Source organism: Zalophus californianus, chromosome 6 (assembly GCF_009762305.2).
Source record: "Zalophus californianus isolate mZalCal1 chromosome 6, mZalCal1.pri.v2, whole genome shotgun sequence".
In the NCBI taxonomy this organism is placed as follows: domain Eukaryota; kingdom Metazoa; phylum Chordata; class Mammalia; order Carnivora; family Otariidae; genus Zalophus; species Zalophus californianus.
The window spans coordinates 76,153,843-76,178,290 of record NC_045600.1 but is presented as its reverse complement, the minus strand read 5'-3'; the positions used below and the strand labels follow the sequence as shown (position 1 = coordinate 76,178,290).

The window sequence follows — 24,448 nt, the reverse complement described above, 5'->3', positions numbered from 1 at the left end:
GGCAGGACGGATGAGAATGTGTGATAGGCTGGATGATAAGTATTTAATTTCCTGGCCATCTATGGCTCTTTTCTTAGAATGAAAAATTATCCTCTGGATTTCCAGTTCCATGGTCGATATGTTTCACAGAGCGGCAGTGGTGAGAGTTCTCCGTTAAACCACCTTTGGGATTCTTTTCTGCTTGGCCCATAAATGTGCTTTGTATTTATCTGGAACGAAATTGACATTCAGGGAGTCAGGTAGAAAATTGGTTTGTGAGAAGTATGGATGCAAATGCCACCAACCTGAAGCCATCCAGCCCCACTAAGCACTGAGTCTTAGGGGCCACTTTGAACGACTGAGTTGCAGCCGCCACATTCGTGCTTGTTATTTATCGACTGCTGTTTGCATATTCCTCCCGGAAGGAGAGGGAGGAGCGGTGCCTGGCCCAGCAGTTTGCTCTGTCAATATAGGAACACAAATCCGAATGCCAGAGGACGGAGCCCAAGGAGATAGTGTGGGTAGGAGGCCGGGGGCTGTTCCCACTTCCCACGTAGCTGGAAAACAAAGAGGAGCAGAAGTGGCTTGGTGGCTGGTCTCATAGTTTCAAGGGCCACTTGGGCTCTTGAAGTTGTGTTCTCACTCTAGGGCTAGAAGGTTATTGAATACCAGTGTGTGGGAATAGATGGGTATCTTAATGAATTTTGATGATATCACAGCCAGAGACCCAAGAACTGGAATCTGCCCTACTATCCTCTCTACTCACCTACAAGAGGTTCCCAATCCTGCTACATGACCTTGGCCAAATGGGAATCTGAGTGCTATTAAATAGCAAAAATTCAACCAAGGAAATTTTAAAGATCTAATTGGCTTTATTAACTGATTCGTGAATTGGGCAGCATCCCCTCTAGCAGTAGAGGAGAGCTCCAAAGGACTACAGAAAAGGAAAGGTTTTTTTAAGGTGGGGGGGGAGGAAATTATTAACAAAGAATCCATTGTTTTACGCAAGATCGCCCTCTTAAGGGGAACAGATGGGATCTATCAGGAAATTTCCTAGTGCTGTTGAGGAAATTTCCATGTTTACTGGTTAAAGGTTACATTCCTAGGGGTTTGAAACTGCTGTTAGGTTAGGTATTAAGTCTTGGCTTACTGACTTGGGACCTTAACCTAAGGGATGCCATTTTGGGTCTGTGGTTTTCTTTTCAACAGTGCTTTTCGTAAAGAGCTGTATGAGTGCCTGCTGATGCTAGCGCAGAGGGCTGCCAAGGCTGGGTGGGAGCGCAAACGTAGGCTTGAGGCCAATGAAGGACCTTCTAGTGCTTGCCCCTACTCATGCACAATTCCAAGAGGGTGTCATGCCTGGATTTTGTGCCCTTGATGCAATGCCTCATCTCAGCCTAGTCCTGCCATGGCTGGGATATCAACCTAGACAGTCTGTCTTTAGAGCTCAGACTCCCACCTGTTTGAGCAGAACAGTGATCACAGGGAACACAGAGTTTGGAGGGGAGGGTCTAAGATGAGGGCAGAGGGGTTAGAAGGAATCCAGCTTCATTTCCCTAAGAGGCAGCAGGCTCCAGCATTGGCTCACTGATGCCTGGTGAGGGAGGTGTGGCGGCCTTGACTCTGAAGAGGTCCTCCCACTTGTCGCCAGCCCCCTACCCCTGAGGCCCGCTTCCTTCATGTGTCTTGGCAGTTGGGTCCTGCCCATGGTGCTCTCCTGGTGGTCCTGAGGTTTGGTTGGGGGGGGATGTGTCCCGCTGCAGGTTCTCGATGTGTTGTGCTCCCTCTGTCTCTGCAATGGGGTTGCAGTCAGAGCCAACCAGAATCTGATTTGTGATAATTTGCTGCCCCGGAGAAACCTGCTCCTGCAGACACGGCTGATTAATGATGTGACCAGGTAAGGCCACCACCGTCATTCCAAAGTGTCCATCTTGTTTCCAGACAGGAAAGGTGGAGGGCTAGTGCTGCCTGCCCATCATTTTCCTGGTGAAGTCGGCATGTGAGATGAGACTGGACAAATGTGTACTTTTTTTAGGGCCTCGTACTCCAATCCCTTTCACAGAGTTTCAAACTTTTCCCCTGAGGTAGCCAACAGTGGAGTGTATGTTCCACCTGAGGGCTGGAGAATTTGACCGGAAGTGGTCTGCCATGTTGCATGTTCTACTTTAACATAGATCTTGTACATTCTCCGTAACATACTCATTTTTATTTTAATGTACCATCTTTTTTTTCCTTAGAATCTTTTAATAGAATGGATGTCCCATGTTGATACCATGGTTTCTTGCATCCTCTGGCACATGGCCATTGACCCTAGGGTTCTCTGTGAAGTCCAAGATGAAGAGCATGGGCTCACACAGAATCCTAGCCTGCTGGTCCAGAAGGTAGCCACATGGGAGTCATGTGAACTCACTGGCCTTGCATCAGACAGGCCTAAGGCTCTTTAGCAATTTTCTACCTAGGCCCACTCCCTAATCTGCAAGGTGAGGAAAGAACTTCTCGGAAATGCAGAGCAGACCTGAGCCATCCACACAGACTTTCTTTTGGTACCAGTCTGGTTTTCCCTTGCCCATCCAAAATGGCGCAAAGCCCCCAGCCCAGACCAGTGGACATCTAAGAAGAGCATTCCAGTTGGAGAGAAACTCCAAATGCTTTGTCCTGAGCTTTTAACCATTTTGCTGGATACATTAAATCCTCCAGCCCTTAACAAGGTTGGCTAAGAGTGGCTTCTGTTCCCCTCTCCCCTTTTTTACTGTTTTAGGTTGAATTTTATTTTTTTTCCAGCTTTATTTATTGAGGCATAATTGACAAAATTGTAGGATATTTAAAGTGTAGAATGTGATGATTTAACATACATATACATTGTGAAAGGGTTTGCCCCGTAAGTTTATTAACAACATATCCTTGACCTCACATATTTACCTTTTTTGTGTGTGTATGTGTGAAAACACATTCTACTCTCTTGGCAAATTTCAATTATGCAATACAGTGTTATCAGCTACAGTTACCATGTTATACATCGGACCTTATGCATCTCATAACTGGAAGTCTGTACCCTTTAACTAGCCTGTCTTTATCCCACCCCTTTCCTCAAACCCTGGCAACCACTTGTCTACTCTCTGTTTCTAGAGTTTGACTTTTTTTTTTGATTCCACATATAAGTAGTTGCATGCAGTATTTGTCTTCCTCTGCTTGGCTTCTGTCTGTCTATCTTTTTCTTTGTTTCATTCTTTCTTTCTTGTCTGGCTTATTTCTAATAGTGATTTCTTAACGCTTTCAAGAGGCCATTCTTGTCATTGATGCTTAGTTGAAAAATCTGCTGCTGTGAGAATGGGGGTGCTTGGACCAAGTCCCCAGGAGATGGAACTTGAATAAGTTATTTCTTCCACTTACAGAAAGAAACAAGGGTCTTTGTTACGCAGCCCTACAACATTTTCAGCATCTTTACCCATGGTCAACACTCATCAAATGTTGGTTGCCTTCAGTGGAATAAGGAGACATTCTTTATATTTTTAAATAGAATTAATGTTGTCCTGACACCTCCCACTAAGAACTTCATCAAGTGTTAGAGGCTCTAAGCTTTTTCTTGCCTTCAGTTCACAGTGTGTCCTGTGATCTTATTCAACTTGCTCTCTGCTTTTCTCGGTGCTTGAGAATCTGTAGATGCCACCTGTCCCACATTTCATTTCAGCATTCGGCCCAACATCTTCCTGGGAGTCGCCGAGGGCTCGGCGCAGTACAAGAAGTGGTACTTCGAGCTGATCATCGACCAGGTGGACCCCTTCCTAACAGCTGAGCCCACACACCTGCGGGTGGGCTGGGCCTCTTCCTCAGGCTATGCTCCGTACCCTGGCGGAGGAGAAGGATGGGGAGGCAATGGTGTCGGCGATGACCTGTACTCTTATGGCTTTGATGGACTTCACCTTTGGTCAGGTGAGCACCTTGCCAGAGCTTCGGCCCCCTTGTCCCTTACTGAGAATGATCGAGGCTTGAATTGTTCAGGCTGCAATGATCGTTTTCTGTTGAAATGATACAGACACAAGAGTCTCAACTAATTAGATGGTGGGAAGAGCATCAGACCTGAGATGAGACTGTCCTGCTTTGAAACCATGACTCTAGCACTTCCAGCTGCATGATCCAGTGTGGGTCAAATAACCATTCTCAAGTTCAGTGCCTGTATCTGTGCAATCCTTATTGCACAGGATATTCAGGACTATATATAGTCAAACAGGGAAAGGGACTCAACATTTATTTACTGGGCGGTGAGCTACATGCTTTCATATATTGTTTTTCCTCACTTTATTTTTACAATGATCCCTTAACGTAGGTAATGTTGACCCCATGTTGCATATGTGGAAACGGCACAAAGATATTTAAGGAATGTATCGCAGTCACACTGAGAACGACCCAGATCTGACTACAAGTCCATTGTCATGTCAGTGCAGCATGTTGTTTCATGATATACTTTATAAAATGTCTGGATCTATGCTTGACACTTCGTAAATGCCAATCACTTAAAAAAAATTCCAAGCTTCCTTTTTAAAAATACACGGATGCTATCCCCAAGCATGTCCATGGCCTACGCCTGGAGGAATGGGTTAGCTTCTGCCTGGATGAAAATGGAGGACTGAGTTTTAGGCTTTCACCCAGACCCGGAGCTCTAGCGATTCTGTCTGTTGTCCACAGAATGTTGTATCTGTGTCTTTCGAAAAAATGAAATTGGAGTCATTGTGTCCCTTATAGAAATCCCTTATGTAAGCGTGCCTCTTACGTAAGAAACCGTGACACATATTCTTCCCCAAATCCAGTATGAGGGCAAAGTTTGTCTTTGTGTATATATTTTCTTTTGTAACTGGGAACTACGTAACCCATCACATTTTCCTTCCTCCCTCAGCCTTCAGGCTAAAACCATCAGCTCGTATTCTGATGATATTTCTTATGGTTGGTCTGTATTTTCATTTGGTCCATATGGCTTTTTTTTTTTTTAAGTTTTTTGTTGTACATTCAGTAGAAACTTAAAAAAATTTTTAGAAATGGTGGTGTCAACTTATTTACTTATTTATCCTGGATCATTTGCAGGAAGAAAGAAATCTCTGTCCACATTTTGTGTGTCCCAGGGGACAGTGTGATACAGACAAAAGCAGATGCAAAAATGACAGGATGATGGGTTAGAGTGAAGTGAAAGCCTTGTCTTGTTCTCTTATCGTCCCAACTTACCCTTCCCTGGTTCCATCTTCATGGGGAGTGGAGGTGGATCTTCCCTTCTTAGTTCGTGGAGCCCGTGTCTGGCTGTACAGTAATTGTCTTTAGTGACATCAGCAGATGTCATAAGGTTCTCAGAAAGCTGTCTCTGGGGAAGTGATTTGAAAAGAAAGAGTTCTTGTGCTTATACACATCTACATCTCTTGAGTTTGGTAGGGTTGAATCTGTGAGGAAATGAGCGGAATTGACTTGAGAAAATCATTGCCCCACTGCCTGCTGAGTGCCACTCACCTCCTGCCATCTGGTTGCCATAACCCAAGCTACAGTCCCAGGACACACCTGAAGAGAACTCTGCCTGGGGATTGGCTAAGGAAATATGAAGGACACCTAGACCGTTGGATGAAGCAGATTGGACCTTGTTTCAAAGAGAAACCATTCTCAAAGGAAAAATTTTTACTCAGTCCTTCCCAGATTTTGTAGCATTGCATGGCACACTTAATATATCCCTCTGCAAAATTTGCAGAATGAATACATCAGTGAGTCAGAAGACAAAGAACCCAGTGCACCCAGAAAAGACTACTGTTTGCATTCAGAACCTGAACATCCATCTAGTTGTGCATCATTCCAGGAGTGTACCTCACTCCCGTTATCCCTTTTGTCCTGTCTCCTCAGAAGACTAGGAAGCCAGATGTGCCAAGCCCATGTCAGTCATCACTAGCAGTGTCCCTTCCGATTGGTGATATGGGAAAGGGGCTTGGGACTCAGTGCCTCAAATGATTGTGGCTCTCTGAACATTACCCACACTTAGTAATATAATGCCATATAGGTGGGGCACCTGAGTGGCTCAGTCAGTTAAGCATCTGCGTTTAGCTCAGGTCATGATCCCAGGGTGCTGGGATCGAGCCCCACATAGGGCTGCCTGCTCAGCGGGGAGTCTGCTTCTCCTTCTCCCACTCCCCCTGCTTGTGTGCACTCTCTCTCTCTCTCTCTCTGTCAAATAAGTAAAGTCTTAAAAAAAAATAATGCCATATAGGTGTGTTCAGAGAACCTCACACCCTCAGTCCTCAGCATCTGATGAGTTGTGGAGAAACCAATGTCTGCAAGACTTACGCCTTTTGTGCTCATTAAAACACAAAGCTTCCTTGGATCTGGCATCATTCTGAATTCCCCACCCAGCACACAGGGAACATATATCTGGCAGAAGGCACTGCAGGTCAGTATGCCAACGTGTGCTCCAGCTGAAGAAATAAGGTCTCTGTTAATGACTCCCACCAGGACAGCAGTGAATTTCGGACTATCTGACGAAAGGATAATTGTTGGATGAAGAAATGAAATGGAAATGATACTCCAGCTTTTACTGCAGGAGGGAGTGGAGGGTGGCAAGGGAGAGACGCTGGGAACTCATCATGACAATTTTTCTCCTTTCTTGAGATGTAAATGCCCAGGTCTGTTAACTTTAAACTTATCTGTATGCATAAATTAAGCTACTGCCTTGAACTGATCTTTACTTATTAAAGTCAATAGATATTGGAAGGAAATACAGTGCCCCTAACACTTTGTCACTGGAAAGAGTCAAGAAGAAACAGCATGGCTTTGGAGTTGTGCCTGGATTTGAATCCCAGCTCTTCTATTTACTGATTTTTTTTTTTTGACACAGAAAAAGTTAACCTCCAGAGACTTGATTTCCTCTGATAAAATGAAAATAATGTAGACTCTTAAGAAATTTAAATGATGTGGGGCCCCTGGGGGGCTCAGTCAGTTAAGCATCCAACTCTTGATTTCGGCTAAGGTCATGATCTAAGGACTGTGAGGCTGAGCCCTGCATCGGGCTCTATGCTCAGTGTGGAGTCTATTTAAGACTCTCTCTCTCTCACCCTCGCCCTCTGACCATCCGCCCATTCACACTCTCTCTTGTTCTCTGTCTTTAAAATAAATTGAAAAAATAAAATATTTTTTAAAAATAAGTAAATGAGGGTAAGGAACATGAAGGTCTTGACACATATTCGATACCCAGTAAATATGATTTCCTTTCCCTTATTGACTGTGGAGTCCACTATAATCATAAAGACAATATCCAGAGTTGTGGGTACCTCACTCGAGACCATGAGAGCAGCCCCATCCTAAGGGGATACCTGAGTCCCATGCTGAATGGGAAAGGAAGTTTCAAGTGACATCATGGGATTTCGAATGAACTTTTTCTCCTAGTAAGGGAAAAGCAGTCTTTATAGGTCTTATTAGCCACTGAAGCCTGTGAAATCATTTTCAAGCATCAGCCTTAGAAATATCTCCCATCTCAACACAGCCAACCTGCCCCACAGGCTCCTCAATCAGCTCGGCCACTGGGAATTTCCTTTCAGAAGACTGACTCTATTCTGGTCATGACATTACCTTGCCTCTCCTGACAAAGCGTTCATGTAGCCTCTCGGGACTGCCATTGGGATGAATTTAGCTCAGAGCCACCTATAGTGTGTTCCTGGCTGGGGCAGGGGGGTTGGGGGGGGGCAGTTTAACAGGAGGAAATTAACACCTACCTTTTCCTTTAATAACTTTTTCCCTTGCAAAATTGGAATAAGCAGAGGAATTTACCATCCCAAGTGATAAGTGATACAGGAAATGAATGGAGCAAAATTGCCTTTCCTGATTATTATGATTTCTGACTTTCTAAACTTGTAGATCATTTAGCTCTACAGTCGAATTTGTATGAGGGTCCTTACCTGTCTCCCTGCTAAGATGAGTCCCAGGGTTCATCTACCAAGACACTCCCTGCTGTGACTCAGACCTTTGCAGAAGCCCGGTGCTGTGTGGAGAGGAGCCCTAGAGTGGCTGTAGAACACCAGCATTTTTACATGTTTGGATCCTCTCTCTGTCCAAATGCCTAAGTGTTCGTGTTTTCCGTTCGAGTGCCAAACTCTGCAGTGCCTGGGGCAGTGGAAATGCTGAGCATCAGTGTTTCCATTTGCCTACGTTACTCATCAGAAGAGGCTAATTCCTGCAGTAATCTGTCCTTGGGTTAATTTGAAGATGTGCAGCATATGATAAAGTGGGTTGTTCCTTTATCTTCAAATGCTGATTTGGAATGGCCTTTCTGTGCTTCCTGGGACCTTCAGGTAGTCCCAAGCCTCTGAGGGAGGGGCGGTTTCTTCAGAGAAGGAAAGGACACAGGACTCCCCAGCCTGTTTCAGTGGGTGGTCACTAGGATTATGGAGTTCCTATATCTGAAAAAGCATTTGAGACAACTTCGGCTCTGTAACTACTTTGCTTCCCTTCCTCAGAATTCCCTTCTGTTGGTGTTCTGAAGGGTCAGGTACATTAAACGTATTTGAAAGTGACTATTTTTTAAGCCCTGTCTTCAATAATGGGACTTACTGATTTTAATAACGCAATACAGTGACTTTTCAAATCACTTTCTGGAGTCAGCCCTCAAAGCTATGATTCTCCATATTGTTAATTTTTCCTGATATTACAAAAGACACTCCTACAATGTTTTGGCACTTTTATTTACTGTTAGCCTAGTAATTAAAGTTTCTGGAGTTACAGAAACAAAAACAATAACAATAGTATTTATTGTGGGTTACAATGTGTCAAGCACTCTCTTAAACACTCCACATAGAATAATTCATTCAAAACCTGAAACAACTTCATGACATTATTTTCACTTGACAGATGAGGAAACTTGAGTCCACAAAAGTAAGTGACTTGCCCAAGGTCACACAGTAAGTGACAGAGCCAGTTCTCAAGCCTAGGGAGTCTGGTTGTAGAAATGCCCATTTACCGCTACACGCTGTACCTCTTGAGTTACGGTATACAGGACATCAGTCATTTGTTTCATTTAAAATCATAGGAATCATCATGGTACCTTACCAACAACCCTTGACAGCATCACTGTGGGCATTACTGTCCCCATTTCTTAGACATGGAAGCTGATTTTCTAATAAAATGACCTGTCGAGGTTCATGTAACACATAAAGACTTGGTGTTTGAACTTAGCCCTCCTTGACTTCACTTCTGCTCTCTGCCCCAACGCCATCTCACGCCACCGGGGGTACAGGACTCTTCTGAATCATTTGGAGCCTCAAAAGCCCTCACAGCGTGAGAGATTTCTTCCTTTAGAAGAGAACAGATTTCTAAAACCCTGTACAGAAGCCATTACACAATTCCCTTATTTTCTAGTTGGAAAATCTTTACTCACATTTTAAAACTAAATATACCTTTTCAGATGATCTTTTACAACATGAATATTATATGAAATGGACTTTTTTATTCAAATAGACTTCCCAAGATGTTGCGCTAAGTACTCACTAAGTATGTGCTTCCCATCCAGTAATTATCAAGAGTGTCCCTTTAGTTTCTAGATAGTATTGGTCCCAATTCTGTATTCTACATATGTATTAAAAATAGGCTCAAGCCCTGATTTCACTTTGCCTATTGATGATCTTAGTGCTCCAGCAGCAGCTTCTATTTGGCACCCGTTCTCTTAGAGGAGTTTTGTAAAAGGCAATGGCATTTACCACAAGGATATAATTGCTCATCCTTATAGTTGTTTTCCACCGAGGGAGGAAGCCAGACAGGAGAAATTCTCCCAGCTGCCATTCCTCGGGAAGGCACTTGGCACCTATGGCATATTAAAGGCTAAATAAAGCTTGGAACTCAGCTTCTGATGGCATCAAAGCACCACTCTAGATGAAGACTGTCATCCCTCGTTGAGAGCGGCTCTGGATCTTTACTGGCCGAGGCTTGGGCCGGTGTGGAAGGCAACAGCGTACTCTGAGCGGGTGGCAAGAGCGGGCCTTGGCATTACCATGCAACACTGTCAGTGTGTCCTAGTTTAGAGGAGTCTCAGGACAGTAGAGGACTTTCTAATTTGTATTTTTATCCAGCAAGGATCTGAATACCTTTAAAGTCAGTTGACCCACCGAGCATTTCAGCGTTCCCAAGTTCACAGAAGTCCCTTGGAATTTTTTCAAATGACTACCATGATATCATCCAGAAGTTAAAGGAAAAAAACATTCAAAGCAGGAAAGATGGGTTTTTAAGTGGGAACATAGGAAATACTGAGAAGGACACCATTGTAGCAGGATTTGCTGAGTTTTAATATCATCCATTCCTTTCATAGCAGACTTAATTATGATAAGGAGGAACAGATTTGGAGACCTGGGATACCTGAACTCCAAAAAACGAACCAAGAATACTCAGGCTCCTCAAATAAACCGGAAAGGTGTTGAACCTCTGTGCTCTTCAAGTTTAGGCTTAGATTCCTTTGTTTTAAATGAACTTGTTCCTCGTTCTTAGTAATGACGCATGGTATACAGTTAGAACAGCCAAGTCCAAGTCCAGCCCAGGCTAATGTGCATTGCATACATGATGGTGTGTCACTGCACCATTGTGATGCAAATAGTCCAAGTTGTATGTTAGGTCCAGCTTTGTTCCCCTACCACATCTCCTCTTCAAGCTCCCATCAATCCCTGCCTTCCTGCCTTACCAACCCGTAGCCATTCAGGAGGTGTGTCATACATTCCTTTTGCATAAGCTATTCCTTCCGTCTGGAATACTCTTATCTAGTGGATCTTTGATCCTTTGAATCTTGTCCCATGCTCCTAGGCTGACTTGGCACCTTCTTCTATCTTAGAAGACATGACCTTGTGTACATGGTCATTGCAATAATTGCACTGAATTGTAGTTCTTTATTTAAATGTTTATTTCCCAACAGAATATGGATTTCTTAGGGGCAGGAACTGGATCTTCTCTCCTTAACCCCCAGCCCCACACCCAGTATCTGTCACCATGTAGAGCCTCATGAATGTCTGTGGAAGGGTGGGAGGAAACATGATATAGTTTTGTCAGTTGCCCCCAATAGCCAGAAGGAGGTACCTAATACTTTTTATTAAGGAGAGTAAAGCAGTTTCACTATTTTAAAATCCATCACTTTGTTTAGAACCTACTACTAGAATAGCAGTAACCACTGGAAACATTAAAACGTTAAAAAGTTCTGGGGGGGGGGGGCGCAGAGCAAGATGGCGGAGGAGTAGGAGACCTGGATTTCGTCTGGTCTCAGGAATTCAGCTGAATAGGGATCAAACCATTCTGAACACCTACCAACTCAACAGGAGATCGAAGAAAAGAATAGCAACAACTCTCTGAACAAAAAGACGACCACTTACTGGAAGGAAGGACGTGCGGTGAAGTGAATCTGAGGCGATATTCAGGAGGATGGACGGCGGGGGAGGGGGCCTCCATCAGCTGCTTCTGGCAAGTGATAGAGCCGTGGAGCACAAAATCAGAACTTTTAGAAGTCGGCTCCGATGAGGGACGTCACTCCAGTGGCCAACCGGGGGGTGGAACCCTCACGGGACAGTGTGGTCTCAGAACCCTCGGGGTCACAGAAAGACTGGGGGTGCCTGAGTGCAGCAGAGCTCCCAAGTATCAGAGCAGGGAAGCCAGCTGCAGAGACGGAGCTGAGGCACGGGCTCTCAGCTTGGGGTTGCCATAAACTGTGATCGGTGACAGTCGGGCCACTGCTCCTCCAGCAGGGACCCAAAAAACAGCAGATCTGGGGAGACTCCCCTTCCTCCTCCGGGAGGAGTGGCGCGGGAGCACACCGTAGGGATCTGGGTTTGGAGACGCCACACCGAGTCGGTCACAGGCTGGGTGAGCACGGAGTGCGGCCAGAGACCAGGAGACGGGAGTGACTGCTTTTCTCTGGGGGGGCACTGAGGAGCGGGGCCCTGAGTTCTCGGCTCCTCCAGGGTGGAGATTGGGAGGCCGCCATTTTCATTCTCGTCCTCCAAAGCTGTTGGGAAAGCTTGCAGGGAACAAAAGCTCCCGAGAGCAAACCCGAGCAGACTGCTTAGCCCGGACCAGCAAGGGCAGGGCAATTCCGCCTCCTGCAAAGACATTTGGGAACCACAGCAACAGGCCCCTCCCCCAGAAGATCAGCAAGAACAGCCAGCAAGCCAAGACCAAGTTTACCGATCAAGGAGAACGGGAAAACTCCAGCGCTAGGGGAATACTGCACATAGAATTCATGGCTTTTTTTTACCATGATTCATTAGTCTTTCAAAGATAATTTTTTTAACTGTTTTTTTTTAATTTTTCTTTTTTCCTTTTTCAACCAACATCTTATCAATCCCTTTTTTAAAAAAACATTTTTATTTTTCATTTTTAGAGTCATATTCTTTCCCTTCATAGTAGTTACCCTTATTTTTGGCATATATATATAAGTTGTTTTCTCTTTAAAATTTTGAGATACAGTTTCTTCTAACATATCAAAATATACCCTAAATCTCTAGTGTATGGCTTTGTTCTAGCCTCCTGCCTGATCACATTCTCTCCACTTTTTTTCTTTCTTTTTTTTTATCCTCTTCTTTCTTTTTTCAAGCACCTTATCAATTCCTTTTTTAAAATTTTTTATACTTTTCATCTTTACAGTCATATTCCATCCCTTCATTGTTTCAGCACTTATTTTGTACATATATAAGTCTTTCTGTAAAATTTTAGGAGGCACTTTCTTCTAATAGACCAAAATACACCCAAAATCCTCTATGTGGCACACCCAAAATCTGTGTGGCACTGATCTATGCACTAGCCTGATCATATTTGATCATATTCTTTGTTTTGTTTTGTTCTGTTTTTGTTTGTTTTTATCTTTTTTTCTTTTTTTTCTTTTTTCTTTCTTTCCCTTTCTTTTCCCCTGGTTTCAGGTCTTGTCTTATTTGTTTAGAGTATATTTTCTGGGGACGTGGTTAACCTGTTAGCATTTTGTTCTCTCATTCATCTATTCTCCTCTGGACAAAATGACAAGACAAAAAAAATCACCTCAACAAAAAGAACAAGAGGTAGTACTGTCTGCCAGGGACCTACTCAATGGGGACATTAGTACGATGTCGGACCTAGAGTTCAAAATCATGATTTTAAAGATACTAGCTGGGCTTGAAAAAAGCATGGAAGTTATTAGAGAAACCCTTCCTGGAGAAATAAAAGAACTAAAATCTAACCAAGTCGAAATCAAAAAGGCTATTAATGAGGTGCAATAAAAAATGGGGGCACTAACTGCTAGGATAAATGAGGCAGACGAGAGAATTAGTGATATAGAAGAACAAATGATGGAAAATAAAGAAGCTGAGAAAAAGAGAGAGAAACAACTACTGGATCACGAGGGCAGAATTCGAGAGATAAGTGATACAATAAGACGAAACAATATTAGAATAATTGGGATCCCAGAAGAAGAAGAAAGAGAGGGAGGGGCAGAAGGTATATTGGAGCAAATTATAGCAGAGAACTTCCCTAATGTGGGGAAGGAAACAGGCATCAAAATCCAGGAGGCACAGAGAACCCCTCTCAAGATCAATAAAAATAGGTCAACACCCCGACATCTAATAGTAAAACTTACGAGTCTCAGAAACAAATAGAAAATCCTGAAAGCAGCTCGGGAGAAGAGATATGTAACCTACAAGGGTAGAAACATTAGATTAGCAACAGACCTATCCACAAAGACCTGGCAGGCCAGAAAGGACTGGCATGATATCTTCAGAGCACTAAACGAGAAAAATATGCAGCCAAGAATACTATATCCAGCTAGGCTGTCATTGAAAATAGAAGGAGAGATAAAACGCTTCCAGGACAAACAAAAACTAAAGGAATTTGCAAACACGAAACCAGCCCTCCAAGAAATATTGAAAGGGGTCCTCTAAGCAAAGAGAGAGCCTAAAAGCAACATAGACCAGAAAGGAACAGAGACAACAGACAGTCACAGTCACCTTACAGGCAATACAGTGGCACTAAATTCATATCTTTCAGTAGTTACCCTGAATGTAAATGGGCTGAATGCTCCAATCAAAAGACACAGGCTATCAGAATGGATTAAAAAACAAGACCCATTGATATGCTGTCTGCAAGAGACTCATTTTAGACCCAAAGACACCCCTACATTGAAAGTGAAGGGGTGGAAAACCATTTACCAAGCTAATGGACACCAAAAGAAAGCTGGGGTGGCAATCCTTATATCAGACAAATTAGATTTTAAAACAAAGACTGTAATAAGAGAAGAGGAAGGACACTATATCCTACTTAAAGGGTCTATCCAACAAGAAGATCTAACAATTGTAAATATCTATGCCCCTAACATGGGAGCAGCCAGTTATATAAGGCAATTAATAAGAAAAGCAAAGAAACACATTGACTACAATAATAGTGGGGGACTTTAACACCCCCCTGACTGAAATGGACAAATCATCTAAGCAAAAGATCAACAAGGAAATAAAGACTTTAAATGGCACACTGGACCAAATGGACTTCACAGACATATTCAGAACATTCCATCCCAAAGCAATGGAATACACATTCTTCTGTAGTGCCCATGGAACATTATCCAGAATAGATCACATCCTAGGTCACAAATCAGGTCTCAACCGGTACCAAAAGATTGGGATTATTCCCTGCATATTTTCAGACCAGAATGCCTTGAAACTGGAACTCAGTCACAAGAGGAAAGTTGGAAAGAACTCAAATACATGGAGGCTAAAGAGCATCCTACTAAAGAATGAATGGGTCAACCAGGAAATTAAAGAAGAATTAAAAAAATTCATGGAAACCAATGAAAATGAAAACACAAATGTTCAAAATCGTTGGGATGCAGCAAAGGCAGTCCTAAGAGGAAAGTATATAGGAATACAAGCCTTTCTCAAGAAACAAGAAAGGTCTCAAATACACAACCTAACCCTACACCTAAAGGAGTGAGAGAAAAAACAGCAAATAAAGCCTAAACCCAGCAGGAGAAGAGAAATAATAAAGATCAGAGCAGAAATCAATGAAATAGAAACCAAAAGAACAGTAGAACAGATCAACGAAACTAGGAGCTGGTACTTTGAAAGAATTAACAAGATTGATGAACCCCTGGCCAGACTTATCAAAAAGAAAAAAGAAATGACCCAAATCAACAAAATCATGAATTTAAGAGGAGAGATCACAAGCAACACCAAAGAAATACAAACAATTATAAGAACATATTATGAGCAACTCTATGCCAGCAAATTAGATAACCTGGAAGAAATGGGTGCATTCCTAGAGATGCATCAACTACCAAAATTGAACCAGGAAGAAATAGAAAACCTGAACAGACCAATAACCAATAAGGAAATTGAAGCAGTCATCAAAAACCTCCCAACAAACAAAAGCCCGGGGCCAGATGGCTTCCCAGGGGAATTCTACCAAACATTTAAAGAAGAATTAATACCTAGTCTCCTGAAACTGTTCCAAAAAAATAGAAATGGAAGGAAAACTTCCAAACTCATTTTATGAGGCCACCATTACCTTGATCCCCAAACCAGACAAAGACCCCATCAAAAAGGAGAATTACAGACCAATATCGTTGATGAACATGGATGCAAAGATTCTTACCAAAATACTAGCCAATAGGATCCAACAGTACATTAAAAGGATTATTCACCATGACCAAGTGGGATTTATCCCTGGGCTGCAAGGTTGGTTCAACATCTGCAAATCAATCAACGTGATACAATATATTAACAAAAGAAAGAACAAGAATCATATGATCCTCTCAGTAGATGCAGAGAAAGCATGTGACAAAGTACAGCATCCTTTCTTGATCAAAACTCTTCCCAGTATAGGGATAGAGTGTACCTACCTCTATATCATAAAAGCCATCTATGAAAAACCTACAGCGAATATCATTCTCAATGGGGAAAAGCTGAGACCTTTCTCCCTAAGGTCAGGAATGCGGCAGGGATGTCCACTATCACCACTGCTATTCAACATAGTATTAGAAGTCCTAGCCACAGCAATCAGACAACAAAAAAAATTAAAGGCAACCAAATCAGCAAGGAGGAAGTCAAACTCTCACTCTTTGCAGATGATATGATACTTTATGTGGAAAACCCAAAAGACTCCACCCCCAAACTACTAGAACTCATATAGGAATTCAGTAAAGTGGCAGGATATAAAATCAATGCACAGAAATCAGTGCCATTCCTATACACCAACAACAAGACAGAAGAGAGAGAAATTAAGGAGTCAATCCCATTTACAATTGCACTCAAAGCCATAAGATACCTAGGAATAAATCAACCAAAGAGGCAAAGGATCTGTACTCAGAAAACTATAAAATACTCATGAAAGAAATTGAGGAAGACACAAAGAATTGGAAAAATGTTCCATGCCCATGGATTGGAAGAACAAACATTGTGAAGATGTCAATGCTACCTAGAGCAATCTACACATTCAGTGCAATCCCCATCAAAATACCATCCACTTTTTTCAAGGAAATGGAACAAATAATCCTAAAATTTGTATGGAACCAGAAGAGACTCCGAATAGCCAGAGGAATGTTGAAAAAGAAAAGCAAAGCTGGCGGTATCGCAATTCCAGTCTTCCAGCTCTATTACAAAGCTGTCATCATCAAGACAGTATGCTATTGGCACAAAAACAGACACATAGATCAATGGAACAGAATCGAGAGCCCAGAAATGGACCCTCAACTCTATGGTCAACTCATCTTGGACAAAGCAGGAAAGAATGTCCAATGGAAAAAAGACAGTCTCTTCCACAAATGGTGTTGGGAAAATTGGACAGCCACATGCAGAAGAATGAAACTGGACCATTTCCTTACACCACACACAAAAATAGACTCCAAATAAATGGTTGAAAGCCCTAAATGTGAGACAGGAGTCCATAAAAATCCTAAAGGAGAACACAGGCAGCAACCTCTTCGACCTCAGCTGCAGCAGCTTCTTCCTAGAAACATCGCCAAAGTCAAGGGAAGCAGGGGCAAAAATGAACTATTGGGATTTCATCAAGATAAAAAGCTTTTGCACAGCAAAAGAAACAGTCCACAAAACCAAAAGACAACCGACAGAATGGGAGAAGATATTTGCAAATGACATATCAGATAAAGGGCTAGTATCCAAAATCTATAAAGAACTTATCAAACTCAACACCCAAAGAACAAATAATCCAGTCAAGAAATGGGCAGAAGACATGAACAGACATTTTTCCAAAGAAGACATCCAAATGGCCAACAGACATGTGAAAAAGTGCTCAACATTGCTCAGCATCAGGGAAATCCAAATCAAAACCTCAATGAGATACCACCTCACAGCAGTCAGAATGGCTAAAATTAACAAGTCAGGAAACGACAGATGTTGGCGGGGATGCGGAGAAGGGAACCCTCCTACACTTTTGGTGGGAATGCAAGCTGGTGCACCCACTCTGGAAAACAATATGGCGGTTCCTCAAAAAGTTGAAAATAGAGCTACCATACGATCCAGTAATTGCACTACTGGGTATTTACCCCAAAGATACAAATGTAGGGATCCGAAGGGGTACGTGCACCCCAATGTTTATAGCAGCAATGTCCACAATAGCCAAACTGTGGAAAGAGCCAAGATGTCCATCGACAGATGAATGGATAAAGAAGGTGTGGTATATATACACAATGGAATATTATGCAGCCATCAAAAGGAATGAGATCTTGCCATTTGCAACAACGTGGATGGAACTGGAGGGTGTTATGCTGAGTGAAATAAGTCAATCAGAGAAAGACATGTATCATATGACCTCACTGATATGAGGAATTCTGAATCTCAGGAAACAAACTGAGGGTTGCTGGAGTGGGAGTGGGGTGGGAGGGAGGGGGTGGCTGGGTGATAGACATTGGGTAGGGTATGTGCTATGGTGAGCACTGTGAATTGTGCAAGACTGTTGAATCACAGGTCTGTACCTCTGAAACAAATAATGTAACATGTTAAGAAAAAAAGAAGAAGATAGCAGGAGGGGAAGAATGAAGGGGAGTAAATCAGAGAGGGAGACGAACCATGAGAGACGATGGACTCAAAAACAAACAGGGTTCTAGAGGGGAGGGGGGGATGGGTTAGCCTGGTGATGGGTATTAAAGAGGATACGTTCTGCGCGGAGCACTGGGTGTTATGCACAAACAATGAATCATGGAACACTACATCAAAACTAATGATGTAATGTATGGTGATTAACATAACAATAAAAAATTTAAAGAAAAAAAGTTAAAAATTTCTAAGCTGAGATGAAAAATGTTACATAGCATAGATATGTGTACAAAATTTGTAAACAACTCACATACCCATCATAAGAGGGTTTTTAATTACTTTATGTCATATTAGGAAGCCATTAAAATGCAGTTTCTAATGAATATTCCATTATACAATCATTTGTGATGTGATAAGTACAAAAAACAAGTCACAAAACATAATATCCTAGTTTGGGTGAAGGGTGTGTATGTGTGTGTGTATGAAAGTAAAAGCATTTTTTATTGAGTTACATTGTTTCCTTGTTTATATTTTTCAATAGGTATGATGAACATTTGTAACGAACATGCATTACTTTTGTAGTAAAAAAATATATTTTTATAAATTTTTTTGCCTGAAACTCCATTTTAATCCCTAACGTCTGCCTCTTCAGTGCTCTCTTGCCAAGAGAATTGCAAACTTGGTAGGGGGATGGGTGCGAGAGTTATGATAATTTACTTTGAGAACTTCCAGAATGAGATGGTATGACACAGAAATCCTGAGTGGTGATTTTCTCATGACTGTAAGTAAGGTCGGGAAATGACAGATCATCTTATGAAAGAGATACACGGTAATAGCAACAAAAATCACCCATACAGTATATAATGGGCGATCTGTTTCCCTGCTGGTATGAACTAATAGAATTCTTTAAAACAAACAAGCAAACTGTGCTGCATGGTTTAATGGCTGGATGACCTTGCTTTTATTTACTTTGACGGCTCCTGCATCCAGGGCTAAAGTGGCCATATGTTTTAGAGGAACTGGAAGAGGGCAGGGTCTTTGGGCATCTGTGAATAAACACATGTACAAACGCATGCATGCCTTAGGCCCCACACCCAGCAAAGCAGTGGGTTTGTTACTTTAGACACCAAGCCAGAATCTGAGCACATGTTGAGGGGGATGAATTCATGTCCGTTCTCATTGCTGGCAGTTTGAGAGTTTCCTCTGAGACTCCTCTTATCTCTGGCTGCCTACTCACAAGCTCAGGAAATCCTTTCTCATTGCTCACCTCACCCCGGGAGAGCCAAGTTGTGTTTCAAATGCAGTAGCATATCCAGACTTCCTATGTACCACCATACCTCCCCACCTCCCACGGGTGGCCTTTGGGCGCCTTCTCCAGAGTCCCACACACCTTCTTGTTGTTTGCTCACAGGCCGCATACCCAGAGCCGTAGCGTCCATCAATCAGCACCTCCTGAGATCAGATGACGTGGTGAGCTGTTGCCTCGACCTCGGAGTGCCCAGCATCTCCTTCCGCATCAACGGGCAGCCTGTGCAGGGGATGTTTGAGAACTTCAACACAGATGGGCTCTTCTTCCCTGTGGTGAGCTTCTCAGCAGGTGTCAAGTAAGTGACGGCTGTGATTTCATGAAGAGTAGCTGTTAGTTCACGTCCCCACCACTCCTGTGAGCTGGGGAGCATAGTAGTATTCCTCAGGACTTCCACGCCATGAGTGACTTCCCCACATGACCCTCCCAAAATGATAGTGAAAGCAGGAGAGCGATCCAGAATCACTGACTCAGTAGATACTTGTTGAATACATACCTGCCACCGGGAGTTTTATAATGTCCTCATGTAGTAAGATAAATAAGATCTATGTAGAACCTTACTTTAATACTTATATTAAAAATTACAGGCTCATTATTAAAAATTTGAAAGATACAGTTATAACTAAGACTATTATCCATGATCTCAACATTTAATGTCTGCTAATATTTTGGTGTATTCTACACATATATGGGGATTTTTTAACTGACATCACACTGTATATGAAGTTTTATGTCTTGATTATTTTTCATTCAACAATACATTAATGAACCTTTTCTTGAGTCATTAAGTATCCTCCTAAAACATTTTTTTTTAAGATTTTATTTGACAGAGTTACAGTGAGAGAGGGAACACAAGCAGGGGGAGAGGGAGAGGGAGAAGCAGGCTCCCCGCCAAACAGGGAGCCCAATGCAGGGCTCGATCCCAGGACCCTGGGATCATGAACTGAGCTGAAGGCAGACGCCTAATGACTGAGCCACTCAGGTGCCCCCTAAAACAATTTTTATAGCCATATAATATCCTTTTATTTGACTGTCCCATAATATAGCCATTACTTTGTTTTTGAACTTTCATGCCAATTCCATTTTTATCTTAAAAATAAAATTATTACAGACATCCTTGAGCATAACTCTTAGTCTGCATTTCTGTTAAGGTCCTCCTAGAGGGAGGTCAAAAGGTATGAACTTTTTAAAGTCTAAATTTATAATCATGTAGCCAAGTAGATTTTCAGGAAGATTGTATGGAACACTTGAGAAGTCATGATCAACAATTTTGAAAACTCAAAAGCTTTTTTGTAACTCATTTGACCTGAACTCATTTTGTGGTAAAACTGTTGTCAACAGAAATGAGTCTACTTTTAGTCTTTCATTTATTCCACTTCTTTTGGATATTTGCATGTTTAACTGCAGAAATATTAATGTGTTTGATTATGGGGTTCAGCCTCTCACCTGGCTGGGGGTTCTAGTTAATATATACTATGTAGACTTTCTTTCTTAAAATCTAAGGAATTCTGAAGTCTGAAACACAACTCCAAAATTTTCAGTTAAAGGATTTGGGCCTGTGGTATCATTTATAGCAACATATGGGAATATCCAACCAATTGGATCTTCATTAACTTTTACTGTTACTGGTTATTTTTCATCTTTGCCAGTTTGAGAATAACTTAAAGTTTTAATTTTCTATTTCTTTGATTACCAATGTACCAATGTGGTTAAGCATTTTTTATGCTTATTTTTCTTACATGTTATCTCAGCCCAATATTTTTATTTCGTGTTCTCTGCCTTTCTGGTATTAATTTTGGGGGCAATTTTTTCTATGTTAAGACTAAAATACTGCCTTATTGGTTTCAAATATTTTTCCCAATTTATGATTTACATTTTCACACTTAGTTTTATTTTTCTGTTTTTCATTTTTCCCTTTTATGAAAATAATGCAAGTCAAGGAAAAACCAAGAACCCAAAATCATACCACCCAGAGATAATCATGATTACATTTTCATTTATCTATCTCAATATTTTTACGTTAAATTGGATTTATACTACACATGCTGTTTATCTACATACTGTTGCGAACTACTGTGTTCACTGCCCTGCGCCTTCCCTTGTACCAGTTAGATGCTGTGTTATTTTAGTGTGACTCTACGTTTTAATGTCTGTAAGACAAGACCCCATTATAAGTCTTCTTCCCCAAGATTTTCTTAGTCATTCTTGATCCCTGCTTGTTAAAGAGATCACAGTCAACTGAGTGGGAAACTAGAGTCAACACAGAATCACACTGGTTTCCGTGGAAGCCATTGGAAAGAGCCATGAGAGGAGGGGTGTGAAGAACAGATGCTTGGAGTTCAGACCACAAAGAAACCATCTCAGAGCTCGGGGATGGATTTCCAAAGTGACAGCACCATGATAGGCCTCAGCACCTGAGGTAGACTGATAAACTAAGAAATGTTCACATATCTTCCAACAGAGGACAGAATTTTAGTTCTGTTTCAGTTAAATAATTTAGAAATAAACAGTTATCCTTTGGAAATAATATTCAGCCTTTGGCATTTGATACAGATATGCAAATACACATGTATAAGCTAATGTATGTTTGCAAACATACAGAGTGACACAGTATACAGATACATACATGCAAATATTTATAAACCTATTCATGTAGATGGATACAATATGTTTAAATTAAATATCATTGTTTGAGATTCTTTTAACAAATGGAGATCCACTATAGTAAAATCTTACTAGGGCTAGGGCTGCAAATCTACTCATCAGTGTTTCAAGCCAGAGAATCTTCTATCAGCCCCAGGGACTGTATTCTAGAGTTGCAAGTTTTTTGGCTGTGTTTCTCTCCGCTGAGGAATTCCAATTCTCCCATTTTAAATGTGACGTAACCTGTCGTTCTTCACTGATATCCATAAGAGGCATGTAGAAAACGAGCATTGTTGAAGGAGACACTGGAAACACAAAGAGAACTGATTGGAACAGAGACCTCTGGCAGTCGGGCGCAGGGTGGTGAACAAGCATATGCCCCATTGCACATTCTCCCCACCTTGTTCCCCAGGAAGAAAGAGAATGAGTAGAAATCTAAATACAATGCAACAGCATTTGGTTTAGCCACCTGTTGGATCATTCGTCTCCCCCTCTGATTTCCACCCCCTTCATCCTTCCCTTCCTGCTATCTTCTTCTTTTTTTTTTAATGTATAATGTATTATTTGTTTCAGAGGTACAGGTCTGTGATTCAACAGTCTTGCACAATTCACAGTGCTCACCCTAGCACACACCCTCCCCAATGTCTGTCACCCAGCCACCCCATCCCTCCCACCCCCCACCACTCCAGCAACCCTCAGTTTGTTTCCTGAGATTAAGAATTCCTCATATCAGGGAGATGAACCATGAGAGACTATGGACTCTGAAAAACAAACTGAGGGTTCTAGATGGGAGGGGGGGGTGGGAGGATGGGTTAGCCTGGTGATGGGTATTAAAGAGGGCACGTTCTGCATGGAGCACTGGGTGTTATATGCAAACAATGAATCATGGAACACTACATCAAAAACTAATGATGTAATGTATGGTGATTAACATAACATAATAAAAAAAAAAGAATTCCTCATATCAGTGAGGTCATATGATACATGTCTTCTCTGATTGACTTATTTCACTCAGGATAATACCCTCCAGTTCCATCCACGTCATTGCGAATGGCAAGGTTTCATTCTTTTTGATGGCTGCATAATATTCCATTGTATGTATACCCCACATCTTCTTTATCCATTCATCTGTCGATGGACATCTTGGCTCTTTCCACAGTTTGGCTATTGTGGACATTGCTGCTATAAACATCAGGGTGCACGTACCCCTTCGGATCCCTACATTTGTATCTTTGGGGTAAATACCCAGTAGTGCAATTGCTGGATCATATGGTAGCTCTATTTTCAACTTTTTGAGGAACTTCCACACTGTTTTCCAGAGTGGGTGCACCAGCTTGCATTCCCACCAACCGTGTAGGAGGGTTCCCCTTTCTCTGCATCCCTGCCAACAGATGTTGTCATTTCCTAACTTGTTAATTTTAGCCATTCTGACTGGTGTGAGGTGTATCTCATTGAGGTTTTGATTTGGATTTCCCTGATGCCGAGTGATGTTGAGCACTTTTTCACATGTCTCTTGGCCTTTTGGATGTCTTCTTTGGAAAAATGTCTGTTCATGTCTTCTGCCCATTTCTTGATTGGATGATTTGTTCTTGGGGTGTTCTTGGGGTGTTGAGTTTGATAAGTTCTTTATAGATTTTGGATACTAGCCCTTTATCTGATATGTCATTTGCAAATATCTTCTCCCATTCTGTCGGTTGTCTTTTGGTTTTGTGGACTGTTTCTTTTGCCGTGCAAAAGCTTTTTATCTTGATGAAATCCCAATAGTTCATTTTTGCCCTTGCTTCCCTTGCCTTTGGTGATGTTTCATATAATGATTTTTAATCATTAACTCATCCATCCAGTATCCCTCAGAGCAATGAGATAGAATTTTTAAGTGTGTGAACTTTTTTTTTTTTTTTTTTTTTTGGTGAGGACTTATTGAAATCTCTTGGCAAAGAACTGCAGCTAGCAGGTGAAGAAATAGGTGACTCAAATGTATCCACATATAGAAGATGCTTCTAGCATCTCTTGTCCAGGTTAGCAGAGCATGCAGCCTTCTCAGTGCACAGGAAAAAGAGAAGCTAAGTTCCAAGGTTAGACCACCCCTTTTTCTTGTCCATTTATAAGGCACAACTGGTGAGAGAATTTAAGAAACTGAAAAATCCAGATGTGTTGACTTGAAAAGTTTATGCCTTAGTTATGAGTGCTTCTTCCATAGAACCCCTGAACAGATAGTAAGCTAAAACGTGGTGCCAGGGGGTTTGATATTTCTCAAGCCTCCTCTCTATCAGGAAAACATCACCTCTGACCTATTCCTTTCTTTGGTTCTCAGAACATGATATGATCTGAGGAGAGATGGAACTGAGCACACATTTGGGAAATATATTTTAATGAAGTACATCCAAGTCTCTCACATGGTATCTTTGGTCATTCTCAGTGCTGCTCCTGTGTTGGAGAGTAGCCAATTAATTTATTTTGATTTGTGAGCAAATGGGATCAGTATACCAGTACTTACTTTCATATCAACCAGTAATCTATGATTTGGTGCTGA

At 41.9% G+C, this 24,448-nt stretch overlaps 1 protein-coding gene across 1 annotated transcript in view; it reads left to right on the top strand.

The window, feature by feature from the left end:
• Positions 1–24,448, top strand: part of RYR3 (ryanodine receptor 3) — a 523,406-nt gene that overhangs the window by 281,017 nt on the left and 217,941 nt on the right. Inside the window, exons 17-19 of the mRNA XM_027569112.2 lie at positions 1,743–1,876; positions 3,668–3,909; positions 19,381–19,573. Of these exons, the coding sequence (XP_027424913.1) occupies positions 1,743–1,876; positions 3,668–3,909; positions 19,381–19,573 (569 nt within the window). The remainder of the gene's footprint in view (positions 1–1,742; positions 1,877–3,667; positions 3,910–19,380; positions 19,574–24,448) is intronic.